This window comes from Microcaecilia unicolor, chromosome 2 (genome assembly GCF_901765095.1).
Source record: "Microcaecilia unicolor chromosome 2, aMicUni1.1, whole genome shotgun sequence".
NCBI lineage: Eukaryota > Metazoa > Chordata > Amphibia > Gymnophiona > Siphonopidae > Microcaecilia > Microcaecilia unicolor.
In genome coordinates, this window is record NC_044032.1 from 451,692,243 (window position 1) to 451,719,261 (window position 27,019).

At 43.6% G+C, this 27,019-nt stretch overlaps 1 protein-coding gene across 1 annotated transcript in view; it reads right to left on the reverse strand.

Annotated features, from left to right (window-relative positions):
* LOC115461247 (disintegrin and metalloproteinase domain-containing protein 33-like) overlaps positions 1 to 27,019 on the reverse strand; it is a 365,631-nt gene that overhangs the window by 49,222 nt on the left and 289,390 nt on the right. The window contains exons 8-12 of the mRNA XM_030190948.1: positions 24,186 to 24,257; positions 22,227 to 22,393; positions 19,589 to 19,673; positions 10,793 to 10,935; positions 8,968 to 9,145 (exon numbers count right to left, since the gene is read on the reverse strand). Coding sequence (XP_030046808.1) covers positions 8,968 to 9,145; positions 10,793 to 10,935; positions 19,589 to 19,673; positions 22,227 to 22,393; positions 24,186 to 24,257 — 645 coding nt within the window. The remainder of the gene's footprint in view (positions 1 to 8,967; positions 9,146 to 10,792; positions 10,936 to 19,588; positions 19,674 to 22,226; positions 22,394 to 24,185; positions 24,258 to 27,019) is intronic.

Below are 27,019 nucleotides of genomic sequence, written 5' to 3' on the forward strand. Positions count from 1 at the left end.
CCAAAGAGCAAGGAGATGCTTTGTCTGCAGTCATCCCCGCATTCCAGTGCCAAAATCCCAACTGGAGGGTAATTCAGCCAACCCATGCTGGCAGGAAATCAGGAGTGGGGTTTTTGGACCTGCCTTCATGCTGTGGTTTCTGGTCCCCTCTCTAATCTATATATGGTAGCATTCTTTCCTGTTCTTTGCTCTGTTTTGGGCTATCATGTTTGCAGTCCTTGGACCTATTGCTATCTTTCTTCTTCAAAGTCCGGTTAGCCATCTTCAAATCTAAGCTAAAAGCCCACCTTTTTGATGCTGCTTTTAACTCCTAACCCTTGTTCACTTGTTCAGAACCCTTATTTTATCATCCTCACTTTAATATTCCCTTATCTCTTGTTTGTCCTGTTTGTCTGTCCTAATTAGATTGTAAGCTCTGTCGAGCAGGGACTGTCTCTTCATGTTCAAGTGTACAGCGCTGCGTACGTCTAGCAGCGCTATAGAAATGATAAGTAGTAGTAGTAGTAGTTAGCCAGAAGTGTTGACGCTTGAGGTAGACACAGTGCTGCTCAGCCTGTGTGTGTATGCTCTATAAGAGGAGGTGCCAAGCTCACCCTGGGCTGCCGGTGTAGTTCGTTTATGGAAAATTCATCTGAGAGGATCAAAGTAGATGTGTGAGAGGGAGATGCTGTGTTCCCTGTACCCTGTAATCCCTCTTTAACCTTAGTCTTTTTAAAGCACTTGTCCTTAGAAAGTTATTTTTGTTGTAAGTAAAAACATCTGTACAAAACCATGTTGTGGCTGTCATTCTATTTATTTTGTGCTGGATCCTTCCCATTAGTTTATCTTATCTTGACTGTGCTGGCAGGACAAGCCCCATACCAGGATATTCCTGAGCAAGAGAAATATACACTTGATGATGTTTTCCCAGCTGGGCGTTCATCATTTTAAAACTAGCTGGGGGGGGGGGGGGGGCAGGAGAGGAGTGAGCAGAAGGCTGATCCATTCAGGTGCTGCTCTCAGAGATGCTAGGGCAGCTTGATCAGGATTCTGCATCCCCTCAAGTGCAATGCTGGATCACTTTACAAAGGGCAATATAGGACAAAAGCATGAAGAGACTCGATTTGGTGTCTCCTTAAGAACCGGAAGATAGGGGGAAGAACAAAACACAGAATCAGAGCAGAACAACTGTTTCCAACTAAGCTGCCCAAACAATGCAAAGATTCCTCTAGCCTGTAGACATGATAGTAAAGAATGTCTGAACCAAGAGAGATCTTTATTGAATAAGAGGTTCTAGGGTTACTGTGAAAAGTGCAGGAGGACAGCAGTAGCCAGTCAGGCTCCAGCCCATTAACTCTGATGCCAAACTGCTAGTTCAGAAGTGACAAGTATTCAGAGAAAATGACACTTGTAGATAGTCTTCAAGGAAATCATTGATACAAGGGCTTTGTTGTCCTTCAGTTGAAAGAATTGTACTTTCACAAAATGGAAGTCATTTTATACCACTTTTTCCATGTATAAAGCTTGCTTTATTTGCAGCAAAAGGCCTTATAACATTGTGTGATTTGCACGAACAGTACACACACAAACCTTCTCTCTGGGGAGCTAAGCAATCTAAGTATTGTTTTGGCTTCCAAAATACAATATTGATAATTGTGTGTGTTTGTGTGTTGATCCCAAAATGTACTATTTTATTGAATCCATAGGACTATGCATGTGTTATTATTTGCTCAGCCTCTGGTGTCTCTTGCTATTTACAGAGATGATATTGCATTGAGCTGTACCAAATTTGTATGGTTCTACTGCTAAGCAGTGGTATGCCCCAGGAAAACCCCTGAAGTGAGACCCTATGTGGTTCAGTCCAGGCTGTAACTGGGGATTTGAAAAACACCCTAAGTTTTTCCTCAGAGACAGAGAGAGAGAGAGAGAGAGAGAGAGAAGCTACAGTAGCATGGAGAGACCTGCTGCTAAAGTCCTTGCTGGCAGCACTGTTGCATGCAGTAAGGGAGGTTCACAGCTCCAAGAGTAAGGTAACTCAGTGCCCCAGAAGAAACATCTCCTGTCTGTGAGCTAGAGATGAGGAGACAAGTTATCTGCAGAGATAATGGGTAATGGTCAGGATAAGGGCCATAGGCATAACTCAGGATATGGGAATGGGAGTTGATATACCACCTTTCTGTGTGTGTGTATTTTTTTTACAACTACATTCAAAGCGGTTTACATGGTATATATAGGTACTTATTTGTACCTGGGGCAATGGAGGGTTAAGTGACTTACCCAGAGTCACAATTTGCTGCAGTGGTAATCAAACCCAGTTCTCCAGGATCAAAGTCTGCAGCTCTAACCATTAGGCTACTCCTTGACTCCCAACTGGGTAGGCAGAAGGGGCTATTGTTACCCTCTCCAAATGTTATTGGGGCTAAGGCTGACTTAGTCCTCCTCCCTCCTTCACTGTTGATATGACTTCCTTACTCTTTGCCCCTAAGATAAGCAAGCAAAGAGTCCTGTGATGCTGATATCAAGGATCATATGCAATCCGTTCACTACTGTAATAACTAGCATCCAATTGCAAATCCTCCATTCATAGCTAAAATAGTACAATCCATTGTTCATTCTCAACTGCTTGACTTCATAGACAAAACTTTAGCCCTACACCCAAACGAAATGGGCTTCAGAACGCACTACAGTACCGAAACATCTCTACTTGGTATTACGACCTATATTTACTATCATCTGGATCAATCCAAATCAGTACTTCTGTTCTCCATTGGCTTATTAGTAGCATTCAATGTCATCGATCATGCCATCCTTCTTGACAGGCTTCATCAAGTTGGACTAAGAGACGCTGCTTTCCAATGGTTCTCCTCCTATTTGTCTGATCGTCCCTACACAATTCAAAGCAATAGCTCTATATCACAACCTTTCTCACTCCTATCCAGGGTCCCACAGGGGTCAGTTCTTGCCCCCCCCCCCCCCACTCTTCAATACTTTTCTTGCACCCCTTCTAACACTTTTACAATCCCCTGATTTTACACCATATGTTTACGTGATGATATCCAGGTACTATGCACACTGGACCCATCAGACTCTTTGCAGATAAAAAATATCAACCACAGACTATCCAAGGTAACTGATTAGCTAAATGAAAATAAGCTTGTGTTAAACCCTGACAAATCTAGGATCCTTCTCTTTACAGGTCAACCCAAAGCAACGTTTAGATACCTATCCAACTCGGTTATGTACATACAAGAATTCTAGGGGTCATTTTTGAGTCTACACTCTCATTTACCCCACAGATTTCTGCTGTAATTAAACATTCATTCTATAAACTTTGTATCACTCATTCCATGAAAACACTTTTAAATCCCTCAGCCATTAATATCCTCATATATTCTCTAATAATTAGCCACCTTGATTACTGCAATGCATTATACAAAGATGTGAAAGATCTCAGACGACTACAATTGGTACAAAACACAGCTATCAAACTAATTACTGGACATAAAATATTTGATCATGTTACCCCACTGCTAAAAGCAGCACACTGGCTACCACTGACCCATCGAATAACCTATAAGATGTTGCTCCTTGTATACAAAATTCATGCCTCTGGCAAACCTGCATATCTATCCTGTCTTTTGACCCCTTATTGCCCTTCTCGTACACTTAAGTCATCTCACCATAACCAGCTCATTGTTCCTACTTTTCAGGAAATTACTTATGACACCATACAAATCATTTTTTTTTAGTCCAAGGCCCCAAACTCTGGAACAAATTGCCATCCCATGTTCAACTCTCATCTTCCCTTCAAAAGTTCAAAACTGACCTCAAGACTTTCCTCTTCACTGATGCCTACAATTAACAATGCCCAGCATTGCACTTATATGGGCACTGGTTGCCGGCCTGGATCACACAACCCTATCCTTTTGTGCTTTCTCACCCAGCTTTCCTATCAAATATTGCACTTCATCCCCTCTTCCCCTCACATTCTGTCATTCTGCTTTCTCAACCTCTCCCTGTTTACATTTACTACTACTACTATAAATCACTTCTATAGTGCTACCAGTCGTACGCAGCGCTTTACAATTGAACATGAAGAAGACAGTCCCTGTTCAAAAGAGCTTACAATCTAAATCAGGACAAACAGACAGGACCAAAAAGGATAAGGGAAGGACAGACAGAAGGACACATAAGGATAAGATAAAAGTTACAAGTCAGGAGTCGAAAGCAGCATCAAACAGGTAGGCCTTTAGCCCGGATTTGAAGGCAGCCAGGGATGGAGCTAGACGTAATGGCTCAGGAAGCCTATTCCAGGCATAAGGTGTGGCAAGATAGAAGGAGCGGAGTCTGGAGTTAGCGATGGAGGAGAAGGGTGCAATTAGGAGAGATTTGCCGGCAGCATAGAAGCTCTTAATACACTTGGAAACTTGGAGAGGGAGCGGTTAGTGTAAAAAGCCAAGGTTTGGGTAGAACAGCTAAAGAAAACCTAGATAGCTTCAGTAATACTATTAAGTGGTGGGAAGGTCAAATACTGAGCAAAAGCCCTGGGAGAAGCTGAAGCACTTCAGGTACTACTGTTGCTGCAGGAAAAAGAGGTTGGTAAAGTATCCCTAGAGCTGCCTTAGATCCTGGGAATCTGATACCTCCTGCGGGTGAGGAACAATGGCCTGTTGTGAACAGTTCAAGGTGTGAGGATTCCTATTTGAATAAAATAACTGTACAAATAGAGCTTAGAAGAACTTTTTTCTTGTCAGCTGCAGTCATAGGCGGTCGGTGGCCCAACTGTTTGGGGAGGCTAAAGGGGGTGGGGTTAGGGGTAGGGCCAGGGGTGGAGCTTAAATCCATAATTGTCTGATAACACACAGAAAAAATAAATAAATAAAAATAAAAGCCACAATTAATACCTTTTATTAAATTTAGATATTAGATATGTATCATATGTCAAAGAAAAAAGTGGTTGCGCAAAGCATATTCTAACCACGGTCACTCAACTGCAAAACACTATGCACAACTTTGTGCAAAAACACACTCAGAACCTTACTGTACCATAAATATTACACTGGGCAGAACCTAATACACCAACATACCATGACCCATACGGAAAATGCAGACCGTCAACAATATGACGTGGGACCAGGCTGCTGGCATCGGCGTTTAAGAAGGAGATAGAGCAGCTTTTAAACTAGAAATGGGGGGAAGGCCGACAGTTGCTCAAAAGAGCATGGTTCGGGATAAGGTATCTTTCAAAGATATCACCATAACAGGGAAGATAGAGTATCCTGATAGTGAGGTTGCAAAAGAGATTGTAGTAGGTCGGGTATCTTTAAATAACAATAAAAATCAGACAAAAGATTGCCAATTAATACTGTCAAGTACTAAGCATGATGTACTTAGGAACAACAAACATAGTTTGAAATGTCTATATGCGAATGCCAGGAGCCTAAGAAATAAGATGGGGGAGTTGGAATATATTGCACTAAATGAAAAATTAGATATAATAGGCATCTCTGAGACCTGGTGGAAGGAGGATAACCAGTGGGACACTGTCATACCGGGGTACAAATTATATCGTAGTGATAGGGTGAATCGGATTGGTGGAGGGGTAGCATTGTATATTAACGAGAGCCTTGAATCAAATAGATTGAAAATTCTGCAGGAAACAAAACACTCCTTGGAATCACTGTGGATTGAAATTCCATGTGCAAAGGGGAAAAGGATAGTGATAGGAGTGTACTACCGTCCGCCTGGCCAGGACGAACAGACGGATGCGGAAATGTTAAAGGAAATCAGGGACGCAAACAAACTGGGCAACACAATAATAATGGGGGATTTCAATTACTCGCATATAGACTGGGTTAATGTAACATCTGTACACGCAAGGGACATAAGATTTCTTGATGAAATCAAGGACAGCTTCATGGAACAGCTAGTTCAGGAGCCGACAAGAGAAGGAAAAATACTAGACTTAGTGGTGCTCATGATCTAGTGCAGGGGGTAACGATACGAGGGCCGCTTGATAACAGTGATCATAATATGATCGGTTTTGATATTGGCATTGAAGGAAGTGAAACTAGGAAATCAAGTACGCTAGCGTTTAACTATAGAAAAGGTGATTACGACAAAATGAGAAAAATGGTGAAAAAAAGACTGAAAGGAGCAGCTCGCAGAGTAAAAAACTTGCATCAGGCGTGGATGCTGTTTAAAAACACCATCCTGGAGGTTCAGGACAAATATATTCCACGTATTAGAAAAAAGGGAAAAAAGACTAAACGTCAGCCGGCGTGGCTAAACAGTAAGATAAAGGAAATCATTAGAGCCAAAAAACAATCCTTCAGAAAGTGGAGAAGAGAACCAACTGAAAGTAACAGGATAGATCATAAGGAATGCCAAGCCAAATGCAAAGCGGAGATAAGGAGGGCAAAAAAGGACTTTGAGAAGAAATTAGCGTTGGAAGCAAAAATACATTGTAAAAATTTTTTTAGATACATTAAAAGCAGGAAACCGGCCAAAGAGTCAGTTGGGCCGCTGGACGAAAATGGTGTTAAAGGGGCGATCAAGGAGGACAAAGCCGTAGCGGAGAAATTAAATGAATTCTTTGCTTCGGTCTTCACCGAGGAGGATTTGGGGGGGACACCGGTGCCGGAAAGAATATTTGAAGCGGGGGAGTTGGAGAAACTAAACAAATTCTCTGTAACCTTGGAGGATGTAATGGGTCAGTTCAGCAAGCTGAAGAGTAGTAAATCACCGGGACCTGATGGTATTCATCCCAGAGTATTAATAGAACTAAAAAATGAACTTGCGGAGCTACTGTTAGAAATATGCAATCTGTCCCTAAAATCGAGTGTAGTACCGGAAGACTGGAGGGTAGCCAATGTTACTCCGATTTTTAAGAAGGGTTCCAGAGGAGATCCGGGAAATTATAGACCGGTGAGTCTGACGTCGGTGCCGGGCAAGATGGTGGAGGCTATTATTAAGAATAAAATTGCAGAGCATATACAAAAACATGGACTGATGAGACAAAGTCAGCACGGATTTAGTGAAGGGAAGTCTTGCCTCACCAATCTAATGCATTTTTTTGAGGGGGTAAGCAAACATGTGGACAATGGGGAGCCGGTTGATATTGTATATCTGGATTTTCAGAAGGCGTTTGACAAAGTGCCGCACGAAAGACTCCTGAAGAAATTGCAGAGTCATGGAATCGGAGGTAGGGTATTATTATGGATTAAGAACTGGTTGAAAGATAGGAAGCAGAGAGTAGGATTGCGTGGCCAGTATTCTCAGTGGAGGAGGGTAGTTAGTGGGGTCCCGCAGGGGTCTGTGCTGGGTCCGTTGCTTTTTAATGTATTTATAAATGACCTAGAGATGGGAATAACTAGTGAGGTAATTAAATTCGCCGATGACACAAAATTATTCAGGGTCGTCAAGTCGCAGGAGGAATGTGAACGATTACAGGAGGACCTTGCGAGACTGGGAGAATGGGCGTGCAAGTGGCAGATGAAGTTCAATGTTGACAAGTGCAAAGTGATGCATGTGGGTAAGAGGAACCCGAATTATAGCTACGTCTTGCAAGGTTCCGCGTTAGGAGTTACGGATCAAGAAAGGGATCTGGGTGTCGTCGTCGATGATACGCTGAAACCTTCTGCTCAGTGTGCTGCTGCGGCTAGGAAAGCGAATAGAATGTTGGGTGTTATTAGGAAGGGTATGGAGTCCAGGTGTGCGGATGTTATAATGCCGTTGTATCGCTCCATGGTGCGACCGCACCTGGAGTATTGTGTTCAGTACTGGTCTCCGTATCTCAAAAAAGATATAGTAGAATTGGAAAAGGTACAGCGAAGGGCGACGAAAATGATAGTGGGGATGGGACGACTTTCCTATGAAGAGAGGCTGAGAAGGCTAGGGCTTTTCAGCTTGGAGAAGAGACGGCTGAGGGGAGATATGATAGAAGTGTATAAAATAATGAGTGGAATGGATCGGGTGGATGTGAAGCGACTGTTCACGCTATCCAAAAATACTAGGACTAGAGGGCATGAGTTGAAGCTACAGTGTGGTAAATTTAAAACGAATCGGAGAAAATTTTTCTTCACCCAACGTGTAATTAGACTCTGGAATTCGTTGCCGGAGAACGTGGTACGGGCGGTTAGCTTGACGGAGTTTAAAAAGCGGTTAGATAGATTCCTAAAGGACAAGTCCATAGACCGCTATTAAATGGACTTGGAAAAATTCCGCATTTTTAGGTATAACTTGTCTGGAATGTTTTTACGTTTGGGGAGCGTGCCAGGTGCCCTTGACCTGGATTGGCCACTGTCGGTGACAGGATGCTGGGCTAGATGGACCTTTGGTCTTTCCCAGTATGGCACTACTTATGTACTTATGTACTTATGATCATAATATCACAATTCTCATGTAGAGCCACAAAACATCCTAATTCATGTTTAATGTGGGATAAAATGCCATACATAAGTAAATAAATATAAACTTTTAATGTTGAGCACCTGATTCTCAAAGTGGACATATTCCAAACACTATAATGAAAATAAAATGATCTTTCAAATACTTTTAAAACTTATTTTTAGCACTTTTAAAATTTCAGGGGTCAGTGCAACTCTCTTTAGTATGAAGTGCTCATGTGCAGGAATTCAGCCTAGTTAAATATCTCCATGGCAATCCAGGACAAGTCCAGCCAACCCCCCCTGCTCTGCTCTCCCAGGAGGTAATCAAATTACAACTGGTTACAAAAGGCTACAGACGGCTTTCACTGCAGCTGCTGCTATTTAAGATTGGACTCACCGGAGAACTACTACTACTACTATTTAGCATTTCTATAGAAACAGCTGATCCATCCTGCTGTGGCTGGGGAGGCGTAGCCTCCCCAAGCCTCTTATACCGGGCGCCTATGGCTGCAGTTACTTCCCCTGCTTGACCAACTACATTAATGGAGTATTAACTCCCTTGCAAGCTTCTTGGTGAATGGTATGAGACAGGGAGTACCTCCAGCTCCCCACAGTCACACTCTTCTCCTTCTTCCAAGAACCCGTTGCCACATTTCTTCCCCACCACTAGTTCCTTTGTGTCCGGCATGTTGAAGAGACACATTCCCCCTCCTTTTTGGAAGTAACTCATCAGCTGGTTCCGACTGCAGTAACTGAACACACGAGGGAAGGGATGACTAGAAGACGAAACAAGAGAAACAGCCATGTTAAAGCACAATAATGATTGTGTACTCCATAAAACTTGTTATAGATTTATGCAACAGAGTTCCAGGAGATTTACGCTACTAATGTTGTAATTCATACTACTCAAACAATGTCTTTGAGGTAGACACAATATCAAGATTGCAAAAATAAATAAACACTCTTTTTCCCCTACAAGGGTTACAGAAAGTCATAATGACAGTATTACAGTTCTAATAATGCATCTTACTGGTTGCCTCATCTGTAGGCAATTCTTTCCTAACTATACTGAGCTTCTATGGATAATATTTTAAAATAGAAGACTATCAATCTCCATTTATGCTTCCTCAAAACACTTGGCTAGTACACTGCAGATCAACAAGGACTCAGTAAATCTTCCTTAGTAACTTCAGAAAACTGCCTTATATCTCTCATACGTTACCCTCAATAAGTTCTTAATATCACTGGTGCAGACCCTTTGATCAGCAAAGCCTAGATTTAATAAAGTTTGCTACTGTATTAGTGCAGTCTAATGCATTAATGTGCATTTTTGGTAAACAGGTCCCAAGGCATAATGGAGCTCATTTTAGAAGTACCTACATGTGGAAAATAGGTGTAAAAACATGATTTAGGCAGGCTTTTAATGTAACATGGGATGTTTTATGATTTTTATTTGTTATTTTTATAAGTATTTTAACACTGATAATAGCAATTTGATGTTTCCTAATGTGTTCTGGATACTTTTGTATTGTGTAATGGGTTCTGGATACTTTTGGATGATTTACTATTTTGCAACTCATTCCCTTAATGAAAAACAAAAGGTCTTGTCAGAAAAGCAGTAAACACATACATTTAAAGGGAAAGGACCTCAGAAACCACCACTGTTGATATTATGCAAACTGCTAATACATCAGTGTTTATTGTGGTTAGATCTCATTCATTGGTCCAAAAACCCTTTCAACTTTATTTATTTTTCTTTGTTTTCTTAAACTTTTCATCAATAGCTTTTTTTTATAACGTGAATCACTGAATCAAAAATCAACTTGCATTTATCTTTTAAAATTCCAACGGGTCCCGTTTCACCCAGACAACAGGCTTCTTCAGGGATATATCTTTTGATTAGAGCAGCTTGCTTATATTTCACTTTTAGTTCTCTTCACCATTATGATATTCATTGCTCTATTCCCTCTTACCCCCCTCCCCCGCTGGAAAGCCTTCTCCCAGGTGTTGCTCTGCTCCTCTGCTAAAAGGACCTGCTCACAGGCACTACTCCTTTCCCTTCCAGGGAAAATTTGCTTCCAGAATTTGGTTTCTTACAGTGAGTGAGGGTGCAGGTGGCAGTTGCACAGCCACCTGGAGTTAATCCAGAAAATTCTGGTGAAGGAATATTCTTTATTAAGACACTGTCTTCTCCATCAAAGATAAATCAACTGACCTCTACTCCAGTAGAACATGGTGGACTATTAATAATGAGTCGACTTTCAGGGTGTTTAGGTCAAAGTGTTCCTTTAGTTCCACACACAGAATCTTCCTTTACAGGCTGCAGCTGCTTACAGTATATTCTGTACATAATTTCTGTAACGTTTACCCTCTGAGTTCAACCCACTTAGCCTCCAGTAATGCTCTCTTGCCCCTCCTCTCACCCTGTGGCTGCAGCCATGACGCAGCCTCCTTGGTCTGGGGTAGCTTCCAAGCAGCAACCTTCACTGTCGTGGCTCATTCCAAAATTGTGTCCAATTTCATGAGCCATGGTGGCGGCCGCACCAATCGGTAACTCAGAGTGGTCCTGGTATTTAGAAGTGGAGAAAAGAAAGACAAAAGGGCTCCTTAATCATTTGCAGTTCAGATTAGAGGAGCTGTAGCAATAGGAATGTGGCAGAGTACGAGAAATCAAATTTGCTTATCAGTTTCAATTGCTAGATAAGTAACTTTCATCTTGCACCACTGCCTCCTCCTTATCGCCTCTGCAGAAAGCATGGGGCAACTGTGTGCAAACATCCATCTGTCACAATGAGACATTTAGGGGCTCATTTTCAAAACAGAAAAACTTCCAAAAAGCGACACAAAGTGGCAGATGGACTTTTTTTTTTGTCAAAACGTCCAAATTGCAATTTTCGAAACCCATTTTTAAGACAGTTTTCTATTCAGTTCGTCTGCAGTGTGTCCAAATCACAAGGGGGCATGTTGGGGGAAAGGTCTAAAACTTGGACATTTTTCTGCCATAAAGGAACAAAGCAAAAACATCTGGAGCTAAAAGTTGACATTTTGGTCTAGACCTGTTTCAATCACAACTAAACTGTAAATATAACAATCCTCTTGTTGCTTATGGTGGTTTATCACAGTCAACAGCAGACTATTAACTCTCTATTATCATACGCAACCATGGAGGGTTTTCAGAGGATAAAGAAGCCTCAGCTATGCACTCCTTACTCTTTTAGCAATATGATCTTAGCTTAGCTCTCTGTCATCTGGGGGCAACCACTTTCATCATTGGCTCCATCCCTCCTCCTCCTTTTGGTTGTTTTAAATTTTTGTTCTATTTTTCAAACAGATTTTGACGCTGGATGTTGTGAGTTTATATACAATTATCCCTCAAGATGAAGCGCTACAAATTCTGACTAAAAGCGTCCCGACAATGTATTTGATCTCTCTGATGTCAATGGCCTTGAAGAATAATTTTTTTCAATTCAATGGACGACTATTCCGCCAGAAGTCTGGGGTTGCCATGGGAGTGACGATGGCTCCCTCAGTAGCCAACCTGTTCATGGCATATTTCAAAGAAAATGTTGTGTATCGCTCCCCATTTTTTACACAGGTCAAACTGTGGGTGAGATTTATAGACGATATTTTTTGCCTATGGAGGGGCACAGATGATAACATGTTGGAATTTGTGAAACAGTGGAATGCAAGTCATCCGACCTTGAGACTGACTATGAAATATGATCGTACCGAAGTAACATATTTGGACGTACAAGTTAAGTTGTTAAATAATGCTTTCAGTACAACAGTGTTTCGGAAAGTGACCGACAGAAATACTCTCCTGGATTACAAGAGCTGCCACCCAGGTAAGCTTAAAGACAGCTTACCCTTTTCACAGTTCCTGACGTACAGAAGGATCTGCTCGGATGTGAATGACTTCAAATTAAAATCAGCAGACCTACAAAAGAGGCTTGTGGAAAGGGGGTACCCGGATAAGGTAGTAAAAAGAGCATTCAAAAGAGCCAGGTTTAACAATAGAGAGTATCTTCTAATGCCGAGACCACAAGTTGATGAAGATAGTGACATCTGTACCTGGGTAATGAAATTTACTCAGGCAACACCAAAACTGGCATCAGCAATTAGAAAGCACTGGCCAGTGCTACAGACTATACCTATTCTTGCGGAGATGAGATTAAGGTTTACGCATAGCAGAGGCAGCAACCTGAAGGAAATATTGGCTCCGTCGGTACTGCGATCTCCACTAGTAGAGAGAACTGAAGAATTGGGCCATGTGTGGCAATTGCCAAATGTGTGGGCTGATGGCATGCAGCAGAGAATTCTTTGATCCTCAATCAGAAAAAATATACACTCTGAGAGCTCAGACCTGCTGCACCTCGCAGAATATAGTTTATTGTATACAATGTCCATGCAATAAGCTGCATATCTCACAAAAATTGTCCATCCGCCTGACAGAACATAAAAGTAGCATCAACATTAAAAAAGCAGGCACACCACTGGCTATGCACTGTGGAGAAAAGCAGCACGCCTTTGCAAGTTTAATATGTATTGTTTTACAGCAACTAACCCTAAGTCGTAGAGGCGGGGACAATAAACGGCGTCTTGCACAGTTGGAGCAAAGATGGATCTTCTGACTGAGGACAGTCAGCCCGAGAGGGTTGAATCTCAGATTAGAGTGGAATCACTTTTTCTGATATATTTTTGGTCTTCACATAAGTTCTTCTATAAAAAATCATGTCTGTCTTTAAAAAAAATCATGTCTGTCTATCTGATCCCTAGCGTAGAGAAGAGGATGATTGGCTACAGCTCATTGTAGGAGTCTGACGTGGAAAGTATAAATAAGGGCGCCATATTTGAAGTAGATGAATACAGGGAACTGTAGTAACGGGACCTGTGTCGCCAGTAGATTGATGTGTGTAATTGTGGTCTGGAGTAGAAGAATCAGCTAAAGATAAGTTTGAAATTGTGAAGACTATCCTTTATTTTGTAGATTGACACGCCACGGACCCTGAAGAAGGATCGAAACTCTGGCCATAGTCGGCCGTGGCTTTCTTGTCTGCATTATTACGCTCACCGAGTTAAGTACAAAACAAAATAAAAAAATCTGTTTGAAAAAGTTTGAAAAAATATAACAAATATTTAAAACAACCAAAAGGAGTAGGAGGGACGGAGCCAATGATGAAAGTGGTTGCCCCCAGATGACAGAGAGCTAAGCAAAGAGCATATTGCTATAAGAGTAAGGGGTGCACAGTTGAGGATCCTTTATCCTCTGAAAACCCCTCCATGGTTGCGTATGATAATAGAGAGTTAATAGTCTGCTGTTGACTGTGATAAACCACAGTATAGTGTGTGAAGTATTCTCTTGAGCTCAGATTTTTGAATAATAGATCAATCACAACTAAGTCACAAAAAGATGCCCTAAATAACCAAATGGCCACTGGAGGGATTAAGGCATGACCCCCTTACTCCTTCAGTGGTCAATGACCCCCTCCCACTCCCCAAAGATGTGAAAGAAATGGTACATACCAGCCTCTATGACAGCTTCAGATGTTATGGCCAGGCCTATTTGAGCAGCAAGCAGGTCCCTGGAGTAGCTTAGTGGTCACTGCAGTGAACTGTAGAGAAAGGGACCCAGGCCCATATCCCACTTTAACTGGTACACTTGTGGTGGAAAGTGTGAGCCCTCCAAAACTCACCAAAAACCTATTGTACCCACATATGGGTGACACCTGCAAACATAAGGGCTATTGTAGTGGAATACAGTTGAATATAGCAGGTTTTTGGTGGATGTTTGAGGGCTCACTATACAATATAAGGGGGTAATAGTGAGATGTCTACCTGGGACCTCTTATTGTGAAGATCACTGCAGTGCCCTGTAGGGTGCCCCACTACTCTGTTGGGATGTCTGTGTGGTCAGTCTACTAAGAATGCTGGCCTCTCATATATCCCAATGTCTTGCTTTTGTGCATTTTTCCATTGGACGTTTTTTTGGGTTTTTTTTTTTGAAAATGCTTCAAAAAGATAGATGTACTGAGCACAGAAACATCTAGCAAATGGCCATTTATGAAACAAAAAGTTTAAACAAAAAGTTGGACCTTTTCCTGGAGTGAAAATGACCATGTTAGCTATTGGATTTCTGGCCGTTTTCCACAAAAACCTCCAAAATCGGATTCAGACGTCATGTTGAAAATGCCCCTCTTGGTGAATGTATCTACCATAATTTGAACTACCTGTGGTAAAGCCTAAAGAATGTAATTGAAAGCTGTTAGCTTTCAGCTCCCTACAGGGCCAGCCCAAGGGTATTGGATGCCCTAGGTGAACCTTCAGTTATGCCACCCCTATGCCCACCCCAGTCTAATCTAGCATCTCGTCTTTCCCTCCCCAACAGGTGGCCAGCATCTCCGTTTCCCCTCTCTATTCTCCACCCCCCCCCAGTGGCCAGCATCTCTCTTTTCCCTGTAATCTCCCCCCACTCCTGCCATTGGCCAGCTTCTCATCTCCCATTCCCTACCCCCACCCTTGGTCTAGCCTTTTCCTCCTTCCCTTCTCACTTCTAGGCATTTGCTGCCCTCTACCTCTGCCAGGCCAGCTTGAAGATTAAAGAAGTATCAGCACTGTGTAGTCCCTTTAATCACAGACCCATACTGAAGTGCTATTTTGTCCCCCCCCCCAACCAGGAAGTCTGCCTCAAAGGCGGGGGGGGGGGGGGGAGCAGTGCTTCAGTATGGGTCTGTTCATACAGAGCCTACACAGCACTGATGCTTCTTCTAATCCAGCTGGCCTGGCGGCAGGGGCGTAGCCACGGGTGGGCCTGGACGGGCCCAGGCCCACCCATTTTCCCTCCAGGCCCCCCCATCCGCATTGCTGTCTCTATCCCTTTTGTCCCACGGAGGCAGTGCTTCCTTCCTGCCCTGTCTTCTCCCCAAGCTCCGCTGCATCAGTCCCTCCCTGCAAGTAGAATCCTCCTTTGCCGGTCACGCTGCGCTGCCATGCAATTGCACATGCAGCTACGCTCCTCCCCCTGCCGCGTCTATCTGGCCCTCTGTGATGCACTTCCTGTTTAGGGCCGGATGAACGCGGCAGGGGGAGGAGCGAAGCTGCGTGTGCATGGTAGCGCAGTGCGACCGGCGAAGAAGGATTCCACTTGCAGGGAGGGACCAATGCAGCGGAGCTTGGGGAGAAGACAGGGCAGGAAGGAAGCGCTGCCTCCGTGGGACAAAAGGGATAGAGACAGCGCGCGAAGGATGCGGATGGGCAGACCTGGAGGAAAAATGGCTGAGCTGCTGGGACATGGGAGGGAGAGGAGGAAGGGGCTGGAGGGAAGGGAGAGAGTTGCTGGGACATGGGAGGGAGAGGAAGAAGGGACTGGAAGGAAGGGAGAGAGCTACTGGATATGGGAGGGAGAGGAAGAAGGGACTGGAGGGAAGGGAGAGAGCTACTGGATATGGGAGGGAGAGGAAGAAGGGACTGGAGGGAAGGGAGAGAGCTGCTGGGACATGGGAGGGAGAGGAAGAAGGGAATGGAGGGAGAGAAAGAAGGGACTGGAGGGAAGGGAGAGAGCCGCTGGGACATGGGAGGGAGAGGAAGAAGGGAATGGAGGGAGAGAAAGAAGGGACTGGAGGGAAGGGAGAGAGCCGCTGGGACATGGGAGGGAGAGGAAGAAGGGACTGGAGGGAAGGGAGAGAGCTGCTGGGACATGGGAGGGAGAGGAAGAAGGGACTGGAGGGAAGGGAGAGAGCCGCTGGGACATGGGAGGGAGAGGAAGAAGAGACTGGAGGGAAGGGAGAGAGCTACTGGACATGGGAGGGAGAGGAAGAAGGGACTGGAGGGAAGGGAGAGAGCTGCTGGGACATAGGAGGGAGAGGAAGAAGGGACTGGAGGGAAGGGCGAGCTGCTGGACATGGGAAGATAGGGAGAGAAAGAGGGGAGATGGATGGAAGGATGCAGAGAGAAAGGGGAGAGACTGGAAGGATGTGGAGAGAGAGAGAGGGGAGACTGAACAGAAAAGGGTAGAGAGATAGAGACACTAGATGGAAGGATCAGGAGAGAGGGTAGATGGGTGGAAGGATGAGGAGAGAAGGAGGGAAGACACTGGATGGAAGGGTAGGGAGAAAAAGGAGACGCTGGATGCAAAAGAAAGAGGGGAGCTGCTGGATGGAAAGAGGGAGAGGACAGAGTAGGGAAAGACTGGAGAATAAGAGGAAGGGGCATGTGGAGAACAAGGGTGAGGAAAAGATGAAAAGCCATAGGTGGTGAATGGACAGGAAACCCTGGCAAGAGAAAGACGAAGGAAAGCAGAATCTAGAGACTGGGAGCACCACAATGAGAAAAAGCAAATGGCCATACAACAAAGGTAAAGAAAATAATTTTATTTTAATTTAGGATAAAGTAATATGGTACCTGTGTTAATAAAGTTGCAGAGACCAATACTTCCTTCCTTAGGTCAGGAGAGGATACCATAACAGCATTATACTGACATAAGGCAGGAGGTTTTGGCCTCTGAAAGCTCATTGAAAAGGGTGTTAGGTTTTTAAATACATTTTCTGAAACCTGATGCACTGAAAAGCAGCACTTTACCCCTATGTGACAAATGCATCTGATTAGTGTGACTAAATTTTGCTGGGGAAGGGGCATAGAGAGAAAATTTTGTGCCCACCCACTTTAGGTTCAGGCCCATCCAAAATTGGCAGTCTGGCTACGCCACTGCCTGGCGGAGGTAGAGGGCATCAGCAGGCCTAGCAGTGAGAAGGGAAGGAGGAAAAGGCTGGCCCGAGGGTGGGAGGAGTGGGGGCTGGAGGAGGGGGAGGATGGCAACCATAAGAGCCATTGCTGAGTATCCCATATATTGTGTCTAGGGAGGGAGTAATTCGTATTCTGTTTGGCACCCCAATCATTTTGGAATGTTGGCACCTATGATGGCAGCTGCAAGAAGGAAAGGTGGTGGTGAAGGGGGGGGGGGGGGGGAGGCTCTTGTGCATGCCTGAGCTGCACTGCCATCCCCCAGCCCTGGATCCCTACAACCTTCTCTACAGAGCTCATTGTGGTATCTGAATCTATAACTGCAGGTATGAGCCATGCAGGGAAGGGAGACTAGGAATGGAGCAGAAATGTTAAGACAGCAAGAGACAGACACTTAAAGGGTGGTGTGACCACGCTGCTGTCTGTGGCAAGTTCTCTTTTGTCTGGAAATATAGAATAACAATTTTAAGTTATTTATATTTTCATTCCAAGTCAATTATATCCTATCTATTTTTATTTTCTTTTTCTTTATTTCCACGGTGTTAGCAGGATTTAGTTAAGGTTGATGATAATGAGATTGTCTGGAGTCTATTTGTTGATAGAATAGGGATGTAGAAATTTCTGGATTATCAACTTTGACTTTAATACCACTCGAGGTATGATCTGATTAGGAGTTACCATCATATGCTATGTATTTTTGGTTTATCTTTGTTTGTGGTTTTATTATTATTTACTCATCTGTTTGGTCATTGTTTAAAGGGAATTTTTTGTTGTATCTCAGAATTGAAGATGATGTGAACTGGAAAGTCTTTAAATAAAATACATAATAGAGGGCTATTGAAGACCTCCTGGATTTTCCTGATTGTATTTATGAACTGGGCATCCTGCTTTTCTTAAAGAAATGGAAATTACTAGTCCATAGATTAAAGGGTGTGAAACCAGGTGTGATACTGTGAGGGGGGCTTGCAAACCAGAAAAAGTGATACCATGCAGGAGGTTAGGATGAGCTCAAGTAATGTTTATTAAAGGTGTTGGGATAGGGAGGGTCCTGTTCAGTTCACAGGGGGAGGAGAAATCAAATGCAAAACTAGTCTTTGAACATAAGAATGTCCTCTGTGGTCTGGTCCTGAAGGACCACTGCACGCTCTACAGTCTCTTGGTATGGCAATACTTTCTCTTGACTCTGGCCTGGTTCCCAGAGTTATCAGTACAGATCTTAGTACTTCACCCAGCCAGCCTGCCTCCGGCTGGATCCAACATACAAAGCTACAAGGTCCAAGTTAAACTTAGCCTACCAGATTGTTGAGGTTCCTTTCAACAGGTACGTGATGGGGACATATGCAGTAGGTCTTCACTCCTTCCCTCTGGGATCTCTTAACCCCACTCTGGCCCTGCCTTTTATAGTTCCTGGTTTCAGCTCCACCCCTCCTGTCTCACGTCCTCCCTTGGTGGTGCTAAGGGTATTAAGGTGGCTTGCAGTACTTGAGGGATTATTCTTAACGGTGAGGGGCAGTGTTCTTTATACCCCTTCACACCAGGATTAACTCATCCTGTCCCAAATTATCTGCAATCATCAAGCAAGATGTTGTGCTGTACGCCTACAATAGACTTCCTGAGTAAATCATGCTCTGTCTCTGGTCCTATTCAAATCCAGGCTAAAGACCAAAATCAAGGCTGCTTTTAACACTGAATCCCTTATTCACCTGTTCAATGTTCATGTTGTTTCAGTCATTCCTACTTTAAATAACTTCCTAATCCCTTATTTGTCCTGTTTGAATAGACTGTAAGCTTTGTCAAGCAGGAACTCTCTTACAAGTTTTGTGTACAGTGCTGCATATGTCTAGTAGCGCTATCGAAATAAGTACTAAGTAAGTTATGAGCACTTCAAAGACTAAGGGCTCCTTTTACTAAGCTGCAGTAAAAAGTGACCTGTGGTAGTGTGGGCGCGTGTTTTGGGTGTGTGCTGGGCCTTTTTTTTTTTTTTTTTTACTGCGGCTGGGAAAAAGAACTTTTTTAATGGGCCAGAAAATGGGAGTGCGCTGTAATTAAAACTAGCACATGCCTATTTACAGCCTTACCGTCACCCATTGACTTAGCAGCAAGGGTTCACGCAGCAACTGCTGATTACCACTGGGAACCTCCCCCCATGGTAGAAAATAGAAAATTATTTTCTACTGCAGGGTTCGGCACACGCCAAACTCAGAATTACCGCCAAGCGCATATGCTAGCCTGGCGGTAGTGCCAATTTGGCGCGTACTACCCACGCGTTAGCCCTGCTGCACCTTAGTAAAAGGGCCCCTATGTGATGTTACACTTAGGCACACTGTACTTCTGCTTAGGGAAGGACTGAGAGATGGGTCGGGTACATCTCCCAGCCAGAAGGTGAGTGCTACACTGCTAGGCAGGACTGTTTCTAAGAGGCAGGCAGTCTAGTCTGTAAAAAAATTAAAGGGTAAGTAAAGAGGAAAAAACAGACACCTTACCATGCTGACACCTCCGGAGTTCTCTGGTGTGCACATTCCCTCCAGTGGTGCCATTCCAATGGTTGTACCTTTAAAAGTCACTCCCCTATTATGAAGGAAAAACAAGGTTTGAATTAACCTGTCCCTGCCACTTTTTAATTTGATCTTTTAAAAAAAATATTTGGGTGCATTATCCTTCTAGATGCAGTGTTTCAGTACTGAGATACACATTGGTGTTATGGCCGGGCTGTGCAAGTCTACAGAAATACACTGCCAAGGGTGCATATCCTTTGTAACACAGAAAGCGGGGCACCCCTGAGTGCCAGATGAACTCCCACAGCTATGCCCAGCCACACCTGCAGCTGCCTGACACTCCTCAAGGATTTACAGCATAAATGTACAGAGAAGATAGCACACAATACAAAGAGTGGAGGAGTAGACTAGCGGTTAGAGTATTGGCAGGGAAATCCAGTTCAAATCCCACTGCTGCTCCTTATGACCTTGGGCAAGTCACTTAACCTTCAACTGATTTAGGTATAAACTTAGAGGTTCTTATACTAAGCGGCAGTAAGCACTAACGTGTGCTTACCGTGTGGGAAAATGCACTACCGCGGGGTGTGCTAAGGTATCCCGCAGTAGTGTTGGCATTTGCACATGCTTCCCACCCGCTAAAAAATACTTTTTATGCTTTAGCACTGGGGGGAGTGTTTGGGGGCAGAGAGAGGTGAGCCCAGTGCTAATCAGTTAGTGCAGTTATATTGCCACACGCCTACTGATTAGCACATGGTTAGCGAATCAGCTTTTTTCGCCTACTAAATGGGTGTCAGTAAGGGCTCACGTGCTAATGACCATGAGCTAATTGGGAAATTAGTGCATGGCCATTGATTGAGGAAATTAAAAAAATTGGCGATTTTATAGCTGTGCTAAAAGTGGCCTCAGCATACAGGGAAACCCACACGCTAGTTATAGCGCAGCTACCTTTTAGCGCAGCTTAGTAAAAGGGCTCCTTAGCTTATAAGCTCTCCAGGGACAGGAAAATACCTACTGTAACTGAATGTAACTCACTGAGTTACTGCTGCAAAAGGTTTGAGCTAAATCTAAATAAATACATGTAGAAGCCACTTTTTTTTTTTATTGCATGGTAGTAACTTCTGAAAATAGGGGTGGGGGAGGTAGTAATAGAAAACAGTTTTTGATTGAAAGATCTGTCGAGCAGGGACTGTCTCTTACATGTTCAAATGTACAGCGCTGCGTATATCTAGTAGTGCTATAGAAATGATAAGTAGTAGTAGTAGTAGTAATCTTTGGGATTCCAGAATCTTGCTACTCTTTGGATTCTGCATGGAATCTTGCTACTCTTTGTCCTTATCCCTTATTTGTTCTGTTTTTCTGTCTTGATTAGATTGTAAGCTGTGTTGAGCAAGGTCTGTCTCTTCATGTTCATGTGTACAAGCGCTGTGTATGTCTAGTAGCACTATAGAAATGATAAGTAGTAGTAGTAGTACATTTTTAGTAGGTCCCTCACTAGGGTAGAGCAAAGGGGTGAGGGGTGGGGGTAGCAATAGAAAACAGTTTTTGATTTCATAAACAGTCAACTTGGTCTGTACAGTTTCAGGGCACCAGATGATTATGGAATAGCTTCAGACATTCTTTCCCAATGATCAACTTATCTCAGTCTCTATCAACTCAGTCCTGTCTCAGATCAAGGTTCCTTTGAACATCCAATGAAAGTCCTGCCAGCAGTGAGGCTCTCCCACTCCCACTTCTACCAGGGATGTCTTTTCCCCCAGGCCACCTTCTTGTTCCCAGACCGAAAGCACTCCGCAGCCCCTCTGCCCTGTGACAGGGGCATCAATTACCACACATTACAAATTCCCCTCTCTTAGTTCTGAGACTTCGCCCTTGGTACTTAGGGTCTCAGTGCGGGTGTGCAACCAAAGACTAGAATTTTTATCAATACAGCCTCTTTTATAGGCTCAAGGCCCTGCCCACCAGGGCTGGCCCTTCCGATATCCACCCACCAGGTTGGCCATCCCAGCCCCTGTTGTCTTAATGACATTTTTGTCTGGGGGGGGGGGGGGGGGTCACATTTATAAGCCTGATTTTGGTGACAACTGTAATTTTTTCTTCTTTCCATTACTATTTCTGACCAGATTAAAGGAAGAAGAGGAGGAAGTGACAACAGATAAGAGTTTCTTTCTTCCACATAGTAGGGGGAAGGAGAGATAGTGATACTGCTTAGCCACAGGGCCATGTAACACGACTTCTCCAGAGCCCTGCCATGAAGAATCCTAAGTCTGGCCAATAGATGTCCCTGCTGTGTGATGAGTGGGACTCCCTCCCCCTTCTGAGGCTGTAAACTCAGCTTCTGTGGCATTCCCAGCTCCAACCAACTGGGAAACCAAGCTCTGGTCTGAGAACTGAATCCACATTCTGTCATTTGGATTTGCCAGTAAGCCATCAGGCTGGTTCAAATGACATATTTTTAATAAACACTGATCCCCAAATCCACCACCACTTCTGTCAAAGTCCCATATGTACTGCAGCTGTTAAAAATGGACAGACTGTGGCTCATTTCCTTAAAATAAAGCCTTGCCACTCAAGCTGCTCAGCAACAATCAACAATCCTAATGAAGAGAGAGAGAGACTGGCGCCTTACGTGAGTAGCTGGGCGTTGTCATGCTTCTTTCTAAACTTCAGTTTCTTCTTCCACTCTAAGAAGGACCAAAGGGAGGAACTGGCATCACTGCTGACTGTGCAGTGGTCTCTCTCAGTCCACACTTCCAGACCAATCAGAGCCACCTTGATGTTCAATAGTCTATAAAACTGCACACAAGATCATGCAAAATGATTACCAGTAATGTCTGGTGGGACAGAGGTGATAACATGAAAAAGAAAATCCTATCATCATCATTCTGTGTGGTCTTTACATAGTTTGTCTTCTCTTGCTAGTGTGGTGCACTAGGGTGTAGTAAGGAGTAAATACCACCTCATATTAACTCAAGGAGTGGCTGCCTTTGTCCCTTATTCACTTATATTCTGCCTCAAATCCAAAGCAAAGTACAGAGCTATATACATAATCCAAAAATAAAACAAAGCTGAAATCACAACAGTATACAAATAATAAAACTCAAATATATAAATGCACCAAAACCCAAAATTGACTATACATATCTTATTCTGCCATATTCATCAAGAACTGCCAGAATCTGATCTGTCCAGCAGCCAGCTGTTGTGTTTTTACCCAGGGGGAGGCAGAGGGTGTAATAACAGGAGTCAGGAGGCCTCTGCAGCATGCAGCTATGAGTCAATAGCAATGCGCTCCCCACCCGAATATCCTTGGCTACTTCCTAGCAGCTGTAGCCACCATCCATATATCACGAAACCAAAGATGCATGAATAGTTCAAGCTTAAGCGTGAGCATGACTAGTTTCAGCCTGTCTCAATTTAACCAAAGCTCATCAGGTCTTTACCAATAGATGTGACAAAAATCTTTCAAAACCCCACCCAAACCCAAACAATCTGAAGCAGATCCACAAATTTGATATCTGCTTTAGAGTTTGCTTCAAAGGAGTTTATCAAATCAATTGAATAACATGAGAAACTTCTTCCAAGTTCATTGAATTGTTCAATGAAATTTATTCTGAAGAAGTTTGTACCCAATGACAGTCTATCACCTCATCTGCATAGCTGCTGACTCCTCCCCGATTCTGCCTCTGGAACACCACTCTCCTGCCCACTTTAGAAATGGCCGGTTAGTGTTGATATTCAGCGACACTCCCAGATTAAATGCCTCTGAAAATCGGCAGCTGGCCCACCGTGCACAAATTAAATCACCTCAGCATATACATCTGATAATTTGGCCCAAGCCTCTTTGCCCTTTATTGACAAATCAGATATCTAGATCCTGAGTGGGGGTCAGGGATCCCAAAGACTGGAGAGCTGGAAGAGGAGCAAAGGAAGGTTATGGTGCTGCAATGGCACGTACACATGGTTCTAAAGTAAGCGGAAACAGGCTCCTCTTTAGCCTGGGTATTTGATGTCTTGAAAATTTGCAGTTGCCTGTTACCTTTGCCTAAATCCAGGCCTAGTAGGTTTTCACTTTTAACTCCTGTGTAGGACTGTCATTGTGGGAACAGACTTTAGGCTGACATGCAGAGACCTGAAGAGCCTCCAATACCTGCTTGAAATGTACTCTGTCAGCTGCTGGGTGATGTTGGGATGGCTAAGTCCCTCCCCACTGGGGAGGGGATGGAACTGTGAATTCTGCCTCTACAGCAGCGGTTCTCAACCCAGTTCTTGGGGTACACCCATCCAGTTGAGTTTTCAGGATGTCAACAGTGAATATGCATGGAGATAGATCAGAATGCACTGCTTCCTTGGTATGCAAATCTATCTCATGCATATTCATTGTGGATATCCTGAAAACCTGATTGGCTGGATGTGCCCTGAGGACTAGGCTGAGAAAAGTGCTGTACAGAACACTCAGCCCATTGAACCTGTGGAGCAAAAGCCAAGCTATGGAAGTGCCCCACCCCACTGCAGCCTTCAGCATGTCTAGGTCAGCTCCTCACCCTCAGCTTGTTCTGTAACACAGCTGAAGTTCATCTGCCCTTACCTTGTCCACATAGTTTGCAATTTCCAGAATGCGATGTTTCGTGCGGCCCAAATCCCCCTTCTGGCTTGTAAACTATAAAGGAAATTAAATCAATAAAGAACAAATAGAAACAAAAGTATTGTAAACATAGCATGGATCTGCAAGAGACCTTCCCTTCTCTAATACATTTTGGAGGTCATTTTAAAGGGGTGCCCAGTTAAAGCACTTTTTAAGGCACCCACGTGAAGCATATTTTATAAAGAGAAGTAGATGCCTACTTGTCTTTATAAAATGCTAGTTTAAGTGGCAGACACAGATATTTAGACCTACTCTTGTACAGGCCAGTACTCAAAGGTTTGCTGTAGAATCAAATTCTACTATGAACCTAGTGCAGCAAAATTGCCACAGTATGCTCAAAATAATGAGCATGCAAATTAATGCTGTGTTAAAACTAAAAAAACATCTTTCAAAATATTGATTGCCAGCCTCTATGCCAGCCTCAGATGTCATACTTAGGTCCATCACAGCAGTATGCAGGTCCCTGGAGCATTTTTAGTGGGTGCAGTACACTTCAGGCAGGTGGACCCATCCCCATCCCCCCCCCCCCCCCCCGCCTGTTACATTTGTGGAGGAAACAGCGAGCCCTCCAAAACCCACCCGAAACCCACTGTACCCACATCTAGGTGCCTCTCTTCACCTGTAAGGGCTATGGTAGTGGTGTACAGTTGTGGGTAGTAGGTTTTGGGGGGGTTGGGGGGGGGCTCAGCACACACAGTAAGGGAGCTATGTACCTGGGAGCAACTTATGAAGTCCACTGCAGTGCCCCCTAGGGTGCCCGGTTGGTGTCCTGGCATGTCAGGGGGACCAGTGCACTAGAAATGCTGGCTCCTCCCATGACCAAATGGCTTGTATTTGGTCGTCTCTGAGATGGACGTCCTTGGTTTTGATTATCACCGAAAATCAGAAATGACCAAGTCTAGGGACGACCAAATCTAGGGACGAGCAAATTTAAAGATTTGGACGTCCCTGACCATATTATTGAAACAAAAGGTGGATGTCCATCTTGTTTTGAAAATACGGGTTTCCCCGCCCCTGGATCGGGACATTCTGCGAGGACGTCCAAATCGAAACGAGGACGTCTCTTTCGATTATGCCCCTCCACAGCAGCTAGGGTTCTTCAGCTTGGAGAAAAGACAGCTGAGGGGAGATATGATAGAGGTCTATAAAATAATGAGTGGAGTAGAACGGGTAGACGTGAATTGCTTCTTTACTGTTTCCTAAAATACTAAGACTAGGCGGCATACAATGAAGCTACAAAGTAGTAAATTTAAAACAAATTGGAGAAAATACTTCTTCACTCAACGTGTAATTAAACTCTGGAATTCTTTACCAGAGAATGTAGTAAAAGCAGTTAGTTTAGCGGGGTTTAAAAAAGGTTTGGATATCTTCCTAAAAGAAAAGTCCATAAGCCATTATTAAGATGGACTTGGAGAAAATCCACTGCTTATTTCTAGGATAAGCAGCATAAAATGTATTGAACTTTTTTGGGATCTTGCCAGGTATTTATGACCTGAATTGGCCATTGTTGGAAACAAGATGTTGGGCTTAATGGTCTGTCCCAGTATGGCAAAGCTTATGTTCTTATGTGTAAATGCCTATGTAATGATTAACACCTGCTCCAACATTGGCATAAATGTGTGTGTGTACACTCTCCCCTAATTCTATATACTTGTGCACCCATTGTTATGCTGAGCACACAAATTTGCACAAGCTATAGAATAATGTTAGTTATGGCTGTAGCTTATTTTAAAAATTAGCTGCTAATTGGTACTAACAACTAATTATTGACTATAATTGGTGTTAATTGGCTGTAATTAGCAGTTATTATTATTATTCCAGTTTTTGTATTGAGGCCTATACCTCTACAGTTCAAGGATGCGAATAACTGTCCTAAGTCAGTATTTTAGAAACTGTGCACGCAAAATCCAAAATGCACAACTGCAAGGGGGGGAGGTTGCCTTAACATGGGAGGGGCACGAGCAGGTCAGGGTCATGCCCAGCACTTACACGCACAGGTTATAGACTGCCAGCGGTCAGGCACATGCATTTACACCAGCCAATTGAGCTAGCATAAGTGCTTGCATGGAGTGACCTCTTTGCCACTGGATAAAGAAGAACCAGATAAAGGGTAGTAAGATACAGAAGGGTGAAGCTGCTGGAAAAACCCGGCTCACTGATAAAGAGGTCAGAATAAAAAGAGACTTTTGCACCCGGTGACAGCTGACCTGTTTTTCTGATATCTGAGACATGACATTTCACAGTTGAGATATTGAGGTGATGGAACAGTGCAAAGGGTACAAGTGCATAATAGGAGAAAGCATCTGGTAGAAAATGTGAACCCTGTCTAACCTTTTTTCTTTGCATTTGCCTGGCTTAGCTTTTGGGTTTCTAACCTGTTTTATTTCTTGCTCCTATCATAATAAATAAGTAATTGCTCATCCTAGCTTTGTATATTACATTCTGTGTTTTTTAGTTTTTTATTACTAAGATAGTAAGTAGTTTGGTATATTAATTGGTAAGTAAGATATTTGTATTCCCCAGTTGGGTAGGTTTTAGCGTGTGAGGGTGGCTAGTGTGGTTCCCTACGGGGGTCTGTACTACTCCCACTTATCGCTCACAATGTGTTCATGCCTAAATTTTGGTGCCTAGGCTATTTTCTAATGGAAATTGCTGGTATAGAATTTGTGCTTAGAATGCATCATTCTGGCACCTAACTTTAGGGGAGATATAGAGGATAACCCCCATGCATTTACTTGGGTATTTTATATAATATACAGGATATGTACAACGCCACT